Below are 16,749 nucleotides of genomic sequence, written 5' to 3' on the forward strand. Positions count from 1 at the left end.
CCTTGGCCCTCCTCCCCCTTATGGCCCTCACTGCCCCTTTCTGGCCTTTGCTCAGGAAGGGGGCAGGAAAAGTCCCCCTTTCCGGGCCCCTTGGGGAAAGGGGGCCCTTAAATTTAGGCCCCCAGGAATGGAAAATTGGGAAGGCCCCAGGAAGGGGAGTTTTTTGGGGGGCTGGGGCGGGCCCTGGGCCGGTAGTTTTGGGGGGGAAAAGGGGCCCGACGGGGGGCTAAAATTTTTCCGGGGTTGAGGGGTTTCCCCATGCCCTTCCCTAACCTGGGTCCTTACCCTTAAAATTTGGGTTAAAGGGACAAAACTGGGGAAAAAATTTTTTTTCCATTTTCCTGGGCGGGCCCAATCGCCCTCCCCCCTAACCCTTCATTTTGGGTATGGGGCCCTTAGGCCCCTGCCCTTTCCCTTTGCCCAGGCCCTTTTGTCCTTTACGGGCCCCAAGGCCCCAAATCTCAGCCTCCTCCTTGGGCTCAATTCCCCACCCTTTTTTAAACCCCCTCCCACTTCCTTCCTCCCCTTCCCCCTTTCCTCCCTTTTTTCCCCTTATTTCCCTTCTCCCATCTTATAATCTGGTCCTCTTCATTTTGCCCCCTTTTTCATTTCAGCCCTCTTTCCCCTTGTATTTTTTCTTTATTTTCCCCTGGCTCTTGTTTCCCTTCTCCCTCAGTCCCTGTTTGCTCCTCTCCACACCATCCCCTTTCTCCCCTACACCCCGTGGCCCCCACGGCCCGTTGGGAGTGGGTTTTTCTTATCCTTTCCCTCTACCTCCACCCAGAATTCCCCTAATTTTCAGGTTTTCCCTGTTATGCTCAGGTTCCAAAGTTGCTGCCCTTTTCCTCTCTGTCCCTCTGTCTCATGCCTTCCCTCCTTTCCCCACCCCTCCCTCTCCCCACGCCCATGAACCTAAAAACGCCCCCACCAGAACCCCTGGGGTGCCCTTTTGGGGCCTCAAAACCAAAGGGCCAGGGCTGCACCGAGCATTGGGCCCCACGGGCAGGAAAGGAAGGAAAGGGGAATTTTTGGTCCCTTGATTGTGCCCCCTCCCCCCCTCCCCTCTCTTAAATGATTTCCGGTTTGGGGTCCTTACAGCCAGGGGGGCCCGGGGGGTTCGTGGGAGCCAAGAAGGGGGCCCAGCCCCCAGTGGGTCAGAGAGGGGAAAGGGGCGGGCGGGAAAGGGGGCCCTCCCCCCCGGGGAGGCTGGGTCTTTGGGGCTGGGGCCCCCAAGCCCTCCCAGCTCTGGGGGGGAAAGGGGCTGGTCTGGGAGTTACACCCGCCTAACCGGGCTTGGAAGGGCAAAGCCAGGGGAAGGGGGCTCCTTCTCCCCTGGGGGGGAGAGTCGGGCCGCCCAGTCCCACTGAGGGCTCTCCGCGCTCTGGGGGGGGGGCGGGACTGGGGGGGTGGCCCTTTTTGCCCGAATTTCAAACTGAAGCCCCGGGCGGGGGCCCAGGGGATTTTCCTCCCCGGCCTTCCTTCGGGGAGCCATGCAGAGATCCCCTTTAGTCGGGAGGAGGGGCCCGGGCGGGGGGGTGGGGCCCCGGCCCACCCCTTTTCGGGGGGTCAGGGAGGCCCCCCTTTTGGGGGCATTGGGAGGGGTCCTGCCTGAGCTTGGGGTATGGAGAGGGGCCCTGCCAGGGACGGGGGGGGATCAGGGAGGGCCCCCGGCCCGGGGGCTTGGGGCCCCCGGGCCTGTTGGGGGAAACAGAGGCTAGACTGGGCTCCCAGCCTTCGAGTGCCTGAGGGCCAGAGGCCCATTGCAAATGTTCCCATGACTGGGGGCTGTCCATAGACCAGAGAGGTGGCCACACCTGTCAGTGCCAGAGAGAGCACTCAGGGCTGGAACAGGGGAGGAGGTCACAGGCTAGGGAGGGGCAGGGGAAGGTAGATATCTTGGCATCAGTTGGGGAAAGTCCCAGGGGCTTAGCTGCAGAGCCCCCAGAGGTGTAACTCACCTGGGAGTCGAAGCTGAGGTTTGGGGGAACCTTCCTTTGGTGGGGAGACCCGGACCTGGGGAGACAAAGCGGGAAACTGAGGCATGAAGGGGGAACCACTCCTGCACCTGAAGCCGGAAGATTGGCATTGGAATCTCATCTCTGCTGCTTATTGGCTAGCTGTGAGGCACAGGGCGCAGGACCTGGAGTCAGGAAACTCCAAGTTCAAATTCAGCCCCAGATGACTTACTAATGATGTGATCCTGGGCAGGTCAATTAACCTGTTTGCCTCAGTTTCCTCATCTGTACAATGAGGATAATGAAAGCACTGGGAGGTATCCCAGGGTAGCCGTAAAGATAATATGAGATAATACTTTAAAAGGGCTTAAGCACAATGTAGCTTAGCACACAGTAGGAGCTTTAATAAATTATGGCTATTATTGTTACTTACGTGACCTTGGGAAAAGTCATCTCTGGGCCTCATCAATGTGTGAGTGAGTATGTGTGTGAGAATGTGTGTGTGTGTGTGTGTGTGTGTGTGTGTGTGTGTGTGTGTGTAAAATTTCTTTCCATTCTGACCTTCTACATCCTATGTTCTGTTCTAAAATTTCGCCCACTTTGGACATTCTGTGCTCTACGTTCCAATATTCCACATTCTCAGGGTTCTCCCAGCTCCGAGTCAGCAGTCTGAGCTTCCTTCTCACTCTGGCATTCCATGTCCCTTCCCAGCTCCAAATTCTAAAATCCTTTGAAAGACACTCAGACCTGTTCCTCCCTATTTCTCTATCTCTTCAGTCTTGATCTTCTTTGCCTTCTTCTTCTGGTCTGTCTTGTTCTTTCTTGATTTTTCTCTATCTTTGTTGTCTTTTTCCTCTCTTTTCTTATTTTTTGGGTCTCCCTCTTCTCTTCCCCCTTTTCCTCCTCTGTCTTTTCCTTTTTCCCTTTATTTTTTGTCTTCCCATCTTTCCTTTTTCTTCTTCTTTCTTGTTCTTGTCCCTTCTCCATCTTGGCCCTTCTCTGAACCCCCAATCCCAGTTTTTCCTTAGGGGTTCCATTAGGCCCAGGCCCCCCCAAGACCCCCTCACCTGGTGGGGTTGGGAAGGCTCCAGAAGACCAACTCCCCGGACTTTGAAGGAGCCTCGTTGTCTCTGATTCTCCCGTTGCTGAGGGGCCGGCTTTTTCTGAAGGGGATGTGAGCTGGGGGACGGGACGGGGACAGAGACGGGGGCAGTGGGGAAGGTGTTCAGTGGTTCCTGGCCTGAACAGCTCTTGAACGCCTCCAGAAACTGTGAGGAAAACCGAGAGTCTCACCAGGTGCTGAGGCAGGGACAGAGGAGGCCGGGAGCCGGGATGCCCGCTGGAGGCTCCCCAGCCCCAGCCTGGGCCCGGGCCTTGGGTTAGCCACGGAGCAGAACCGCCTCCGCCCAGCCTTGGGTTTGGACGTTAATCAGATGGGGTTTCATCAGAACCCACTCCGATCCCCCCCCCGAGGACTGACCTCACCACTGACGTCCCTGAGCTTGATGTGGGTAGTGGAGGTCGGGGTGTAGGGGTCAGCGTACAGAGGGGACTGGGGCTTCTCTGGGCTGTCAGCGGCGGCGTCCTCGCTGCCCTCCAGGATCCTCTGGTTTAGCTGCAGGAGAAGCGAGGAGGGTTGTAAGGGCCACTCGGTGAGGGCTCCCTTTCATTAGAAAGATGTCCACTGGCTTTGGGCAGGGAGACCAAGTGACATGGCGGCTGTCTGAACCCCCCTTCCTGGCTAGGACCACACGTGTGGGCCAGGGATTATTTGGGGATGGAGGGAGACAAATGGGGGAGAGATAGAGAGAGATACAGAGACAAAGAGAGACCCAAGGAGACAACGAGGGAGACAGAGTTATAGGGCCAGAGAGAGACTAGGGAGACAGTGAGAGACAAATGCGGGAGAGACAGATAGAGACAGAGACAGAGAGAGACCAGGAAGACAGAGACAGAAAATGAGCAACAGACTAGCAAGCAAGGGAGGGGAGGCAGGCCCAGAGTGGGGCTGGGAGAGGCCCCTACATTGGTGAGCCCCAGGTCCAGATGCAGGGGAACCCGGAGTGCCGGCTCCTCTCCCTTGGGCTGCCCTGTTCCTTTTCCCTTGGACGAGCGGCCGCTGCCCTTGCGTCTCAGTTCTGCCCGACGCCTTCCTAAGCTGGAGCTGCCAGGGTTGCCATGGCTCTGGAAGGACACAGAGAGAGTGCTGGGTACCTCCAAACCAAAGTAGGACGGCCAGCTTTGTGACCCCACCCCCATGCTGTGACCCCAGCCCCCTGCTCTGTGACCCAGCCACTGGGGGCTGAGGAACAAGGAGCCCCTTAGGGCCAAGGAGCCGCCCTGTGGCCCCCCAGGTCCTGCCCAGGCTGGCAGATAGGGACAGAGAACTTGTTTGGGGACACTTGGGCAGTCCCAGCCCTTACTCTATGAGTCTCACACAGCCTCCCCCCCCAACTCTGCTGCTCCCTTCCAACGAGCCCCCAATCCCCAAAGCTGCCTGGGTGCCCAGAACCCCCCCCCCCCAGAATCCAGTCACTGAAGCCTGTGACCCAGTAGACCCTGCTCGGGCCTGGGTGACTCACCTGGTCCCGCTGGGGGGGGCCATCAGCACCCCCGGGATAGTTCCTGGGCAGCATGGGGTGGTCAGGGAGGGAGCTGCTGGTGTGGGAGGAAGTAGATGGGGCCCCTGTGGATGCCCAGGAGTTGGTCCGGCCATCGGAGGTAAGGGATGCTCGCCCGCTGACTGAGAACTGAGCCAAGTGGGATGGAATTAGGCCGGTCCCAGAGAGGAGGGAGCGACCCTCTCCCCCAGATTCCCCCACTGACCCCAGCCCAACCAGGCTCTGCGAGCCCTGCCCCCCTCCCTGACTGCCAGCCTCTTCCGGCTAAAGTGGGAGGGCAGCGCTGGGCACCGAGAGTACAAAGGCAAGACCCAAGGGGCTTTTTGCCCTCGAGGAGTGCCCAGCCCCATCTTTCCCTCTTACCTGTGCGGGGAGGGGTGGCCGTGGCCCCTGGAAGCTCTCGGGGCCCGAGCGGGTGGAGGAGCCCCCCTTTTTGAGGCGCACAGTTCGCAAACAGAGCAACCAGTCTTGATAGTCTTCATAGTTGGCACAGAGCACGCGGATGGTATTGATGAGGCGGCCTGTGGGGGGGGTCACAACATGGGCTCTTTCTGGGCTTCCCGGGGGGCATCGCTCACTGGGCGAGCCCTCTGCAGAGCCCTGAGCATAGGACCCAGTTTGCTTAGGTTAAAACCAGTATTTCCATTGTCCCCCTTCCAGAGATTAGCCCAAGAAACGTAATGTATACAATGTTGTTGTTACTGAACACACTGTATACAGTGTAGCCCCTGAGCCAGGAAGGAGCTCGGATTTACTACCGCACTCCATCTCAGGAGGGGAGCTCCCCAGTGAGTCAAAGTAACAGGACAGTGTCTACAGTAACAACAATTCTGTTTAAAGAACAACTCAGAGCAATAAAGTCATTCTGGCAATCACCCAGATCCAAGTTCTAAAGGCCCTAGGAAGAAAGATGCTTCTGCATAAATGGAAATAGAGATGGGAAGATTTTTACATTCAGAATAAAATAAAGAATAAAAATAAAGTTAAAAAAAGGGGGAATCTCAGAGTTCTCTAGGTTACCCCCAAAATCCAGGGCAAAAGATTTGCAGTTTCACAAATCATTTTTTTTCCCCTATTCTACTGTAATGGAAATACTTGTTTTATTTCTTCAGTTCAGAATAAAATAAGGAATAATAAAATAAAATAAAAATAAAAATATAAAGTTTTTTTTTTTAAGGGAATCTCAGAGTTATCTCGGCTATCCCCTAAAATCCAGAGCAAATAGATTTGCAGTTTCACAAATCATTTCTTTTTCCTATTGTACTATTATGGAAATACTTGTTTTATTTCTTCAGTTCAAAATAAAAAATAAAATAAAGTTTAAAAAAGAGGAAATCTCAGAATTATCTAAGTTACCCCCAAAACCCAGGGCAAATGCAGTTTCACAAATTATTATTTTTTTTTTCCTATTCTACTATTATGGAAATACTTGTGTTACTTCTTCAGTTTAGAATAAAAAAAAAGGGTTTTTTTTTTTTTTTTGTTTGTTTGTTTTTTAAAGAGGGACTCTCAGGACTATCAAGGTTACTCCCTAAAATCCAGGGCAAATAGATTTGCAATTTCACAAATCATTTTCCCCCTATTCTATTATTATGGAAATAATTGTTTTATTTCTTCAGTTCAGAATCAGAGCTTTAAGAAAAGAGGGACTCTCAGGACTATTTAGGTTACCCCCTAAAATCCAGGGCAGCCACATGAGACACTGGGGGCCCATAGCAGCCAGACAGGACAGGTCCACCCCAACCAAGAATGTCACCCACCTGGCTGATTCCACTGAGATCCCTCCCTGCCCTGAGATCCCCAGCCTGCTTCCCCTCTCCCCCCCTTGCTCAATGGGAGAGAGAAGTGACTCAGTCTCCACTGATTATAATTATGGCCTAGAGGAATGGGCTGAGTGTGGCTCAGCGCAGCTGCTGGAGTTGCACAGGGAGGATGCCAGAGATAAAGGTCAGGCTGGAAGGGGCTGAGAGGATGAGGGTCTCTGAGGTGGAAGCTTACTGACCCTCGATCAGGAAGGACCGGATCTGTTTCTCGCTCTCTTCAAAGTTGAGCTGGACGGAGTTGAGCGGAAGCTCCCCCTTAGGGAAGACAAAGTGCATCTTTAGGCCTGATTTGTAGGAGGCGAGGGGGATGTTGGGGGATTGCTACTTCCCTGTCTCCTGCCATCCCTTAACCCATTTTTCTGCCTTGACTCCGCCATCTTGGCTCTGCCCCCCTTAATTCATTTCTTTTTTATCTTGAGTGGGGAGAGGCAGATCGGAAGAGTCCGACTCATTCGGATTCTGACGTGGTCAATGGTCATTACATATTATAATGATTTCTGGTGATTATCAGCTCTGGATTTGGGAGTCAGAAAAATGAGTGCAGATAAGGACTTACTAGCCATGGAATCCCACTGAGCTTACCAGGTAATCTCACCTGGGCTTCCTCAGTTTCCTCATCTGGAAAATGGGGATAAGGATAACATCTATCTCCCAGGGTTTTTGTGAGGATGGCCTGAGATAATATTTGTGAGGAAGCGATTTGCAAATCCTAATGCCTGTGTAAACACGCTGTGTCCGAGTCAGTCTGAGTCAGTTTAAGGAAAGCTGGTGGAGACGATCTCGCTCTCGGTCAGAGTATGACCGGGCCACCAAGGCCACTGGGGTTAAGGTGTCCGTGAGGGTCACGGTGTCTCTCCCCTTGTCTCCGGGCAGGTTTTACCTGCTTGTGAATACCCGGGAGAGGAGAATCTTTTGACCTCGCCCAGTGTCTTACGCATCTCCTGGACAGGAAGTTTTCCCAAACTAATCCTTCATGTTATGGATCAGTCCTTTCTTTGTTAACAGCAGGAGGAAGGGAAGTGAATCACCGGAAAAGTGAGGACCCCCATGAGGAGGAGGGGTGCAGGAGCCTCCTCCTACTTTACGGTGATCTCACATCTGGCCCTGACCCACTTCCCCCCCCAGGAAATACAGTGGGACAGAGGCCTCCCCCACATGAGCCTCAGCCCAGGGAAGGCGGACAGGCAAGAGGCCTGGCAGGAACCTCCCTCACCTAGACCAATCTTGAAATTCTGGTTTTCAAATCGAATCCCTCCCTCCAGCCCCTCCCACCCACCTGATCAGGGAGGGAGGCAGGGGGACAAGCAGAAGACCTGGGGAGGGGGTGTAGACTGAGAAGATATAGTCAGTAGATAAATCTCTTGGAGACTTAAGTTTTCTCATCTAAAAAATGGGGAGAATGGCTGTAGTTCTACCTGACCTGATTGTAGGGAGGCTTAAACTAGAGAATGGTGGCCTTAAAGGCTCAGAGAAATGTCACTTGGTACCGCTTTAAGGGGTTCAGTCCAGGAGAAGAGGAGGCAGTGTCGGGGGCATCCGAGCGCTATGGTCAAGGCTCAGAGGCAGGTGGGGAGGAAGGTAGGGCTACCTTGAAGTTCAGTCCATCGGAGTCCTCTGACAGGATGACCAATGTAGATGGATAGAGAACCAGAATCCGATCATGGACCTCCTGAGAGGTCAGAAAAGGTTAGAGAGTGATTGTGGGGGAGGGAGGGGTAGCTAAATGATGCAGTGAATAGAGCACCTGCACTGCAGTCAGGAGGATCTGAGTTCAAGTCTAGCCTCAGACACATGACACTTACTAGCTGTGTGACCTCACTTAACCCTAAATGCCTCACAAAAAAGAAGGTGATTTGGGGGTCAGGGATGACCTCAGCTAGCTCAGAGCTTCAGGAGAAGTACATGGGTGGGGTGGGGGGGCAGCGTCTGCCCTCACCCCTTAGAGCTATACTTTCCTTCCTTTTCCAGCCCTCCCAGACCTTTTCTCCCCTGCCCCTCTCCCTTCCACCCTGGCCACTTTTCCCTCTCCCTACTTCCCTTCCCCCCCTTCCCCATAGCCACCTGGGAAGGCAGATGCTGCATTTTCACTCGGGAGGCGCAGACCACATCTCCCAGAGTCTCTCGACTGGTTCCTTCCCACTGATGAACGGGGTAGTGCTGGAGGGCCCAAGGAAGAGGGCAGAGGTGGTTCTCTCTTGCAGAGTCCTTGGGGGACAAAGATGGACAGAGCCAGTTTTAGGGGTCGGCCAATCAGAGAACTGGAGAGGGGGAAGGAACCTCCTTGGCCCTTCAGCCCATCTCAAGCTCCAAAGGGATCCTCACCATTCTACTCCTCCAAAGCAGTCACCTGGCTGTTCTTGAAAACCTCCAATGACGGGGATCTCACTACCTCCCTAATGTAGATGACCTGTTGCTAGCTGGTATTCATCGAGGAAGCTTTTCCTCATATCAATTGCCTTTTTACAGCTTTCTGCCTCCCCAGGGGCTGACTCAGCCCTCGGAGAAGGCCTAATAGCCCTTGACATTGATAGCTCTCATGACTCACTGATTCCCTCGGCCGCTTCCTTGGCTGACCTTGCTATGACTCAGCCTAGAGACCCTTCAGCAGTGTGGTCCATGTTCTCCGGCTCTGCTGTCGCTTAAGCTATGACCTGGGGATGTCCGTGTGCTCCCGATCCAGGGCAGAGTGCGGGAGAAGTTCCCCCTCCTATTTCTCAGAAGCCTCGGCTAGGGGGGAGGGGGAGGGGAGAGGAACACTGAGCATTCACCTGGAAAGATGGCCACGGGGGCCTCTTCATGAGGGCCATCTGCTTCTCCAGGTGGTAGAGCCACTGATGGAGCTCATCCTCACTGGGACAGAACACCAGGAGAGGGGATGGCAGGGGCCCTTGGGAGACGGGAAAGCAGACATGGAGGGGGAGGTCACTGGCCTGCCCCAGCCTCGTGTCCCCTTCCCATGCCCATCAGTACCCTCCCACCCTTCTCCCTATCAGCTGCCCAGCCCTTCTTCTGTTTTCAACCCACCCCACCCAGCTGCTCATTTCCTGCCTGCTGGGAACAGGGAGCATCAGTCACCGGCCTCAGGGCTCAGTGGGAGCTGGAGAGTAACTGCTCCACAGGCAGCCTCAATGCTATGAGCTTCCCTGGGGACCCAAAGCCTTAAAGGGCTTCGGGCTGGTCAGGACCCTGGCCAGCAGCTCTGGTCCCAGAGGTTCCCCAAGTAATCTCAAGTGCCACCTGGGAGGCATCTCCTTAGCCAAGGCTCGGCGCCCTTGGGCACACGGGCAGTGAGCGGGCGTCCGTCCGTAGGCCGGCATCTCCACCACTCAGTGGGTGCCTCTGGATCAGCACCTTGGCCAGCACGCCTGCCTTCCCCCCCCCGGGCTCTAACGGTGGCCAGTCAGTGCTCATGAACCTGGGCAGGCACCCTGGCCTAACTAGCCCCTGTTGGTGCCCAGGTCAGCCCCTAAGCCCCCTGGGGTCCTGGCCACACATGCTCTTGGGCCAGAACATTCGGGTCAGTGACCCTCATCGAGCCCCATGCCCTGTCCCAGTCGGCATCCCCCCAGGGAGAGCGATCCAGCTGGTGCTTCCACTAACACCCGGGCAGCAGCCCCAGGGCCCCAGTTAGCACCCAGATTGGTACTGTTAGTGGAGGCATCTGCCAGGTCACGGCCCCCCAGGGGTATCCCATGTCAGTGCCCTGCCCCCGGGGGGGGGGCCTAAGCTCTCGTCCTAGCCAGGGGGATAGGCCTTGGCCCAGGCTAGTGATGCCTCGGGCTGGTCCACGCCAGGGGCTTCAGATAAACATTCCCCCCCCTCCGGGGTTCCGCCTCCCCTTACCCATGATCTGGAAGGCGTGTTGTCCTTCCATCTCTAGCCTAGAAACCCTCAGATCCGTCAGTGGCAGCAGCACCTGTAGGAGCCCAATGGGATTAGGAGGGAGCAGGCAAGGGTCCTGGGGCAGAGGAACAGAGCTTCCCTCCCTCCCTCCCTCCACCACTGTCCTGAGGGGCAGGTTAGGGCCATGGGAGGGAGAAGGAGAGAAGGCTTCATAACCTTGGGGTGGGGGCTGGGGTTGGGGCTAGAGAAAACCTTCTTCCCCATTTCTCTGCTGGATATAATTAGGAATCAGTGCCATGGGGCGCGGGGCCAGTGCAATTTGGGGGGTGAGACAATGACAGATCCAGGCCGAGCAGGACCCTGTTCTCCTGGAGTCACAGCCAGCGGGGGGAGTCAGAAAGCTATGCCAGAGATTTCAGTGGGTGCCAGGGGCAGTGCCAACAGGTGCTGAAGGTGGGCAATTAAGGCATTCTACCTCAACTGCAGGACCAGGGACTAAAAGACTGATGTAAGCTGGGACCCAGAGGCCTGAGTTCAAATCCAACCTCCTAACTTATTGGCTGTGTGTCTGTGCAGGCCGTGTCACCCTGTCTGCCTCCTGCAAAATGAGAAGGATGCCCCAGAGGGCCTCTGGGGGGTCGTTTCTAGCTCTAGATCTGTTTTGCATCAAATCGAGGTCAGGAAAACCACAAGGCTTCGGTTCTCCAGGGCAGTGGCCCGGGCCCTTCCCCTTCCCCTGTGGAGAATCCCTGTGGGCAAGGAATGCTTCCCAGCATTCTGTGGGCTGGCCCGGTCGGGGCAGGGCCCAGGCGAGCGTGAACCCCGGGATGTAGAGCTGGCTCTTGGGGGTCAAGGCCCCAGGTCGGGGGCTGTCACCTCCCACCCCTGCGCCCAATTGCTCACCTGGTAGGTGAGGCCGCTGGAGCCATGAGCCTGGAAGTACAGACAGGAGGGGAACAGCTCCAGGTAGCAATCATAGACATCCTGTGGGGAAGGGGAAGGCTCCATTTGTCCCGGAGCCAAGAAGGCCGGAGTGCAGGGGTGGGGGTGAGGGGCAGCCTCGGCTGGCCGGGCATGACTTTTCTCACCCGGTCACAGTGTGAAATCTTAACGGAGCCACTGAATCTGCTTCTCTGCCCGGCCATGAGCTTGGGGCTTTGGCAGCCTGCCCCTCCCCCGGGAATAAAGACTGTTCCACCAGGGGATGAGCTTTCCTATACCCCCAGCTCTTCCATTACTGAACGCTGACCTTCAGCCGGAACTCACCGCACAGTGCTGGAACTTGAATTTGACTTTGGAGTAGTGGATAATCTTCCCGAGGTTCCTCACGGGCATTTTCTGCCGGCTCTTTTTGAACACACTGAGCAACGGCTGGTCCACATTTTCCTTGTGACTGTCCAGGCTCGGGATGTCCTGGAGGAGGGTACGGTCCAGGAGCTCAGGCTTGGGGGGGAAGTTGCCACAGAGGCCCCCTCTCCCCAAACAGGCACAAGGAAACCAGCCCCCCCCGAGTCGGTTTGGGGGACACGGTCACTTTAAAGCAGGGCAAAGAAACGTAGCCAGTACGGCCAGCATGGAGCGGAGGGGGGGCCTCCGAAGGTCTGGGGGTCATCTCCAAGTCCCAGACCACTTAAAGCTTAAGGCTGAGCAAACACTCAGCTGTAGCCCAAACACAGCGTACGCACACAAACACAGGCACACACACATATCTGCGTGGAAGGAGGGCAAGGGAGGGAGAAGAACCAGCATTTATTAAATGCCTACTGTATGCCTGGAACTATGCTGAGCTCTTCACAAGTATTATCTCAGTTGGTCATCTAGACAAGCGGGCAGGTAAAAAGAAAGGCAGTTTTCATTTCTATAACTATCCAGACACTGTTACAGACACAGGATTAATGTCTGGAGTCCTGGAAACTATGTACAGGTATATAATAATATGTATAAGGGCCCAGAGGGAGTAAAACTAGGATTTGAGCCCAGAATCCACACCCAGGGGTCTTCCCACCTTGTGTCTCCCAGGCTCTGTACACAGTTGGGCTCCACAGCCACAGAGCTGCAACCACGCAGAGAATCAAACAGACAGATTCACATGGAATCCTGCCCTGCTGCAGGTCATGGATAAGGCACCTCCCCTCAGAAGCAAGCCTCAGTTTCCCCATCTGTAAACGAGGGGGTGACCAGAAGGTGGTCCCTGAGGTCCCTTTCGGCTCTAGAACCATTCCAAGGTCCAGACACACATCGGATCTGTAGATGCACGCCATGCGGACCCTCGTACAGGGGGTCACACGACCTTGCCCGCAGGTGCACTGGGTCTGGAGAAAGGGGACCTGTGGCCAGGACCCGGGGTCTGCGGCGCTCTCGGTGCCCGTTCCAAGCATGGGCGAGGGAGCCGAATGTGGCATGTTGCAACTCAGGCCACTGGCTCTGGGCCTGGCGCTTTACCTGCTTCCAGGGCCGCCCCCTTTGCTTGGGCAATCCCAGGGAATGTGGAAGGGCAGACAGATACAAGGGCTGGCTTCCCCGGCCCTCCCACCCTTGGGTGGGGCCTCCCACTCCCCGTGGGAACTGGCTCAGGGCCCCAGGGACCTGCAGAAAGTAGGCCACCAACTCATCCCTGCGCTGCCCAGGGACCCTGGACGCTTTGAGGGACGTGGCGGCAGAAACGGGCCGGGAAAGGGGCCCCCGGCCACCACCCCCCCTGCCTGCCAGGGAGGAGGGGGTGAGGGAAGGCTGCTGGGGAATCTGACTCAGCTCGGTGGCTTCTCAGGCCACTGCCCCATTTCCTGGGCCTCCCAAACCAGTTCTGCCCCAGGTGGGCATGGCCCCAACCCCACAGCCTCGGTGGATGGAGTTAGGGCGCAGGGCCGGCCCGGGAGCCCTGGCTGCCGCAGAGGTGACCTTAAAGCCCAGTGCCCCCCCTGCTGCTTCTGCACAGTCAGCGCCCCTGCCTTGGGGACTATCTGGTGACATGGAGCTATTAATAGACAGCATGGGGGTGGCCTGAGGCTCCGCTGGCCACTCAGCCAGGCCCCTGGACTCAGAGCCCCCCCCCCCCAGGGGTGTTACTTCTCCCTCAAGTGTTCCTGGTCAGAGGGTGCCCAGGCTCTGAGGGGCCATGGGGGAGGGGCACGCTCCCCCTGCCTCTGCTGACAGTTCAGTGGGTGCATGTAGATTTACATACATGTTAAGTATATGTGTATGTGTGTGTAAGTGTGCACATATGTATGTGTGCAGGGGTCTGTGTATGTAGATTTATATATGTAAGTGTGTATACATGTATATGTGTATACTGTGTATGTATATTTTTATATGTATGGAGGGGTGTGTATGTAAGCATGTATACATGTATGTAAGTGTGTGTACATATACGTGTATATGTCTGTGTGTATGTGTAAGTGGATGTCCCAGGTGTCTGTGTTGGGGGGAGGGGCTGGGACAGAGAAGGGGCTCCTGGTCCTGCTGGTGGCAGACAACAGACCAACCTCTCCCGGTATAACAGGGGAAGGAGGGTTGGGGCCTTAGCCCCCAGTAGCTCCTGACAGATTGGGCCTCGGTCGGTCCCTGCAGATGCCCCCAGCCCCGGCCCAGCGGCTCCCAGACCCAACCGTGGGAGGCAGGGAAATGTCCTCTGGGTGCCCAGCGGGCTCCAGCTGCCACAGAGGGCCTGGCGGCCCGAGGGTGCCCAGTGAAGGGGCCCCGGGAGCAGCCGCGGCCCAACAGGGAGGGAGGGGGTTTGTGGGCTCCCCTCCCCCTCCTGGTTCCCCCGGAGTAGGAAGGCAGAGTCTGGGGGAGGAGGAGGACGGGGTTCTGCAGGACCCTGGGAGGGGACAGGGCTGGCTCAGGCAGCGGAAAGGCCTTGCCCATCTTTCCCCGGCAGACTTTGAGCCTCCCGACTTTGGATAATCCCAAGCTTCCTCCGGCTCCTCTGTCTCCATTAGAGGCCAAGACTTACAGCTGGGGGAGACTTGGGAGGCCCGAGCCCCTCGCTGTGCGGGTCGGGAAACTGAGCTCCCGAAAAGTCGGGGCAGCCAGGTTCGAATCCCCTTCCCTCCCCCCTCCCCCCAGCCTGAAGCTGGGGCTTGAAACCGAGTCTTCCCGACAACTCCCGGCCAGTGGAGACGCCGGGCAGGGGATTTCCCTGCAGTCAGTTTCGGGTGGAGCGGAAGCCAGGAAGCCGTCCTGGAGGAGTCCTCAGGAGCCGGGCTCGGGATGAAGCCCCTCCCCTCTGCCGGGCGCGCACTGACTCAGCCCCTGACTCGCGCTAGTTTCGCTGTCTGCTGCGGAGACTTTCGGGCCAGCTGGGAGGTGAGGTGCCCGAGGGCGGGGCCGGCTTCCCGGGATCGCGGGCGAGCCGGCGGCTGGGGAGGGGGTGGGGTGGGCAGGGGGAGCGGGCGCCCCCGGCCCCAGGAGTCCCCGGGCGCGGACACGCGCGCACACGCACACACACTCACTCACACGTGGGCACGCGCAAAAAAGTACCCGCGAGTTTCGCCTCCCGCCCCGCCGGCTCTCACCGTGCCTGGGATGAAATAAAGAATCTTGTCCGTGGCTTGGGTGTCCCCGTCTTGGCTCTCCTTTGAACATCCCCCGCGTTAGACTTTCTGTCTGGGGGAGGGAAATCGAGATGGGGCCACCGCCCCTGCCCCGCCCCCGGGGGTGGTGGGAGCCCCCGGCCTGGTGTCGGTTGCGGGGCAGAGGAAAAGACTCAGCAGGAGCCGCCTGCCCGCCCCTCCTCTCCCCGCCTCCATCCTCTTTGGGGAGCCATGGAACTTGGGGGGAAGGGGCCCCTCCGCACAGGTAGGAACGCCCACACACTATGGGGGCCCAGGCCCCCGGGCCTCACCCCGAATGGGCCCGCCCCTCCCACCCCCACCCCCCGGGGGAGTCCGGTGTTTGACCCCGGCCCTGCCGGACCCCGGCTCACTTTTTTCCTTTCAGCGAGGACTTCCTGAAGGAGGCTCGGAAGCGGGCCTGGGGGACGCAGTTGGCATTGCCCATGGCGAAGGGTCCGAGCTGGGGGGCGGCCTGAGGTTCCCAGGAGCTTCTGCCCGGCACCCTTGGGTGCAGCCGGCCCGGCCACTCGTCGGAGCTGGAGTTGGCTGATGGCAGGTTAGGTCGGAGCGGCCGCCTGCCAGCGGTGGGAGTGGCCCGGGAGCTCCGCGGCCCGCCCCGCCCCTCCTCCTCTGGGATTGGGGAGGCTTCCGGGGAGAGGTGTCCAAGAGCTGCCAGTCCAGGTCCCTTTAGCCCTCAGGCCCGCTTTCTGTCAAGGCGGCCCCGGGGCGGCCCGGTCCCCCTCGGGCCGAGGCAGAGGGTCAGCAATGGCGCCCCCGGGGTCCGGGACTGAGGCTCCCAGCCTCCCGCTCTCTCTGCCTCCCACTGGGGAGGGGACCATCCGTGGCCACAACGGCCCCACCTCCCCTCAAGTGCTCCAGGGGGAGCCTGCGGGGCTCCCCCCCCAAAGGTGCTCCTGGGGCTCACTCCTGAATTTGGGAAGGGGGGGCAGCCGGGATTAGAGATAAAACCTATCAGAACCAGTCTTTGCCCCCCCCCCCAACTTCCTGTTTCCACCTCAGATTCCTTAGCTTCTGAGTCACGGGTGACTGGGAGAGTGGAGGGGGGGTGGGGGTCCAGGCCAAAGGTCCCGCCCCCATCAGATCCCCTGGGGGACCCCTCCTCACCCGCCCCCTGCCCAGGGAGGCTGCCCCTCCCCCCAGAAAGGAGCCATCTCGGGCTGTGTACAAGAATTTTATTGGTCAGTCGGGTTCATATTGCTGTGTGTGGATGTGCATGAAGGCTGTATGTTGGTGGCTTGTCGGCGCCTGTGTATGCACGGGGTCTGTGTGCGTGTGTCCAGCTCAGTGCATAATTCAAGGGAACAGACAACTTCACAGAAGACAGGGAATGAATCGTCCCGGGGTCACCTGCGCAGCCCCTTCCCGGGACCGGCCTCCTGGGGCCCCCAGTCGTCTCCCCACAGCTTCTCGGCCCTCTGGGGCATCCCTCCAGGGGGATTCTGGGCCCCCAGTCGTCTCCCCAGTTTCTCGGCCCTCCGGGGTGTCCGCCCAGTGGGATTCTGGGGCTCCTTCATCTGTCTCTGTGGCCGTCCAGGCAGGGACTCCATCCGTCCTTGGTTCTCCGTATCATTGAGGGGGACCCTGGGCCTGGGGCCCGGGGCCTGCTTCCCAAGGGAAACTCAGCCATTACAAATGCCCCAGAGAGAGCAAGATATAAAAGGGGGTGGGAGGTGGCCGTGGGACGTTTCATAAATAATAATAAATACATAAATAGACAGACATAGGCAGACGCAGACAGGGCTCTGGGGCCTGGGGCCCGTGTGCTGGGTGGGAGGCCGAGGCCCTGGGCCTCAGGCCTTGGAGCAGGGAGGGGAGGAGGGAGAGCCAGGGCCCCCCCGAGTCTCTGTGGCTCAGAGAGCTCCACGGCAGGAGTCGCCCCCTCCTCCTCCCTTCCTGGGATGGGGGGAGCATTAAGGCATCTGCAAGAGGCCCA

The 16,749-nt window shown here is 57.7% G+C and overlaps 1 protein-coding gene across 1 annotated transcript; it reads right to left on the bottom strand.

Moving 5' to 3' along the window:
* Positions 1-1,702: 1,702 nt before the first annotated feature.
* Positions 1,703-15,769, bottom strand: PLEKHN1 (pleckstrin homology domain containing N1). The gene is given in 15 exon segments (XM_031963086.1): positions 1,703-2,013; positions 3,023-3,223; positions 3,436-3,570; positions 3,981-4,139; positions 4,538-4,705; positions 4,940-5,097; positions 6,579-6,654; positions 7,988-8,068; positions 8,461-8,604; positions 9,168-9,286; positions 10,243-10,315; positions 11,146-11,226; positions 11,509-11,655; positions 14,757-14,839; positions 15,141-15,769. Coding segments are annotated over 15 exon segments (1,812 nt in total). The 5' UTR covers positions 15,241-15,769; the 3' UTR covers positions 1,703-1,926.
* Positions 15,770-16,749: the final 980 nt, after the last annotated feature.

The sequence above is a fragment of the Sarcophilus harrisii genome, chromosome 3 (assembly GCF_902635505.1).
Source record: "Sarcophilus harrisii chromosome 3, mSarHar1.11, whole genome shotgun sequence".
In the NCBI taxonomy this organism is placed as follows: Eukaryota; Metazoa; Chordata; class Mammalia; order Dasyuromorphia; family Dasyuridae; genus Sarcophilus; species Sarcophilus harrisii.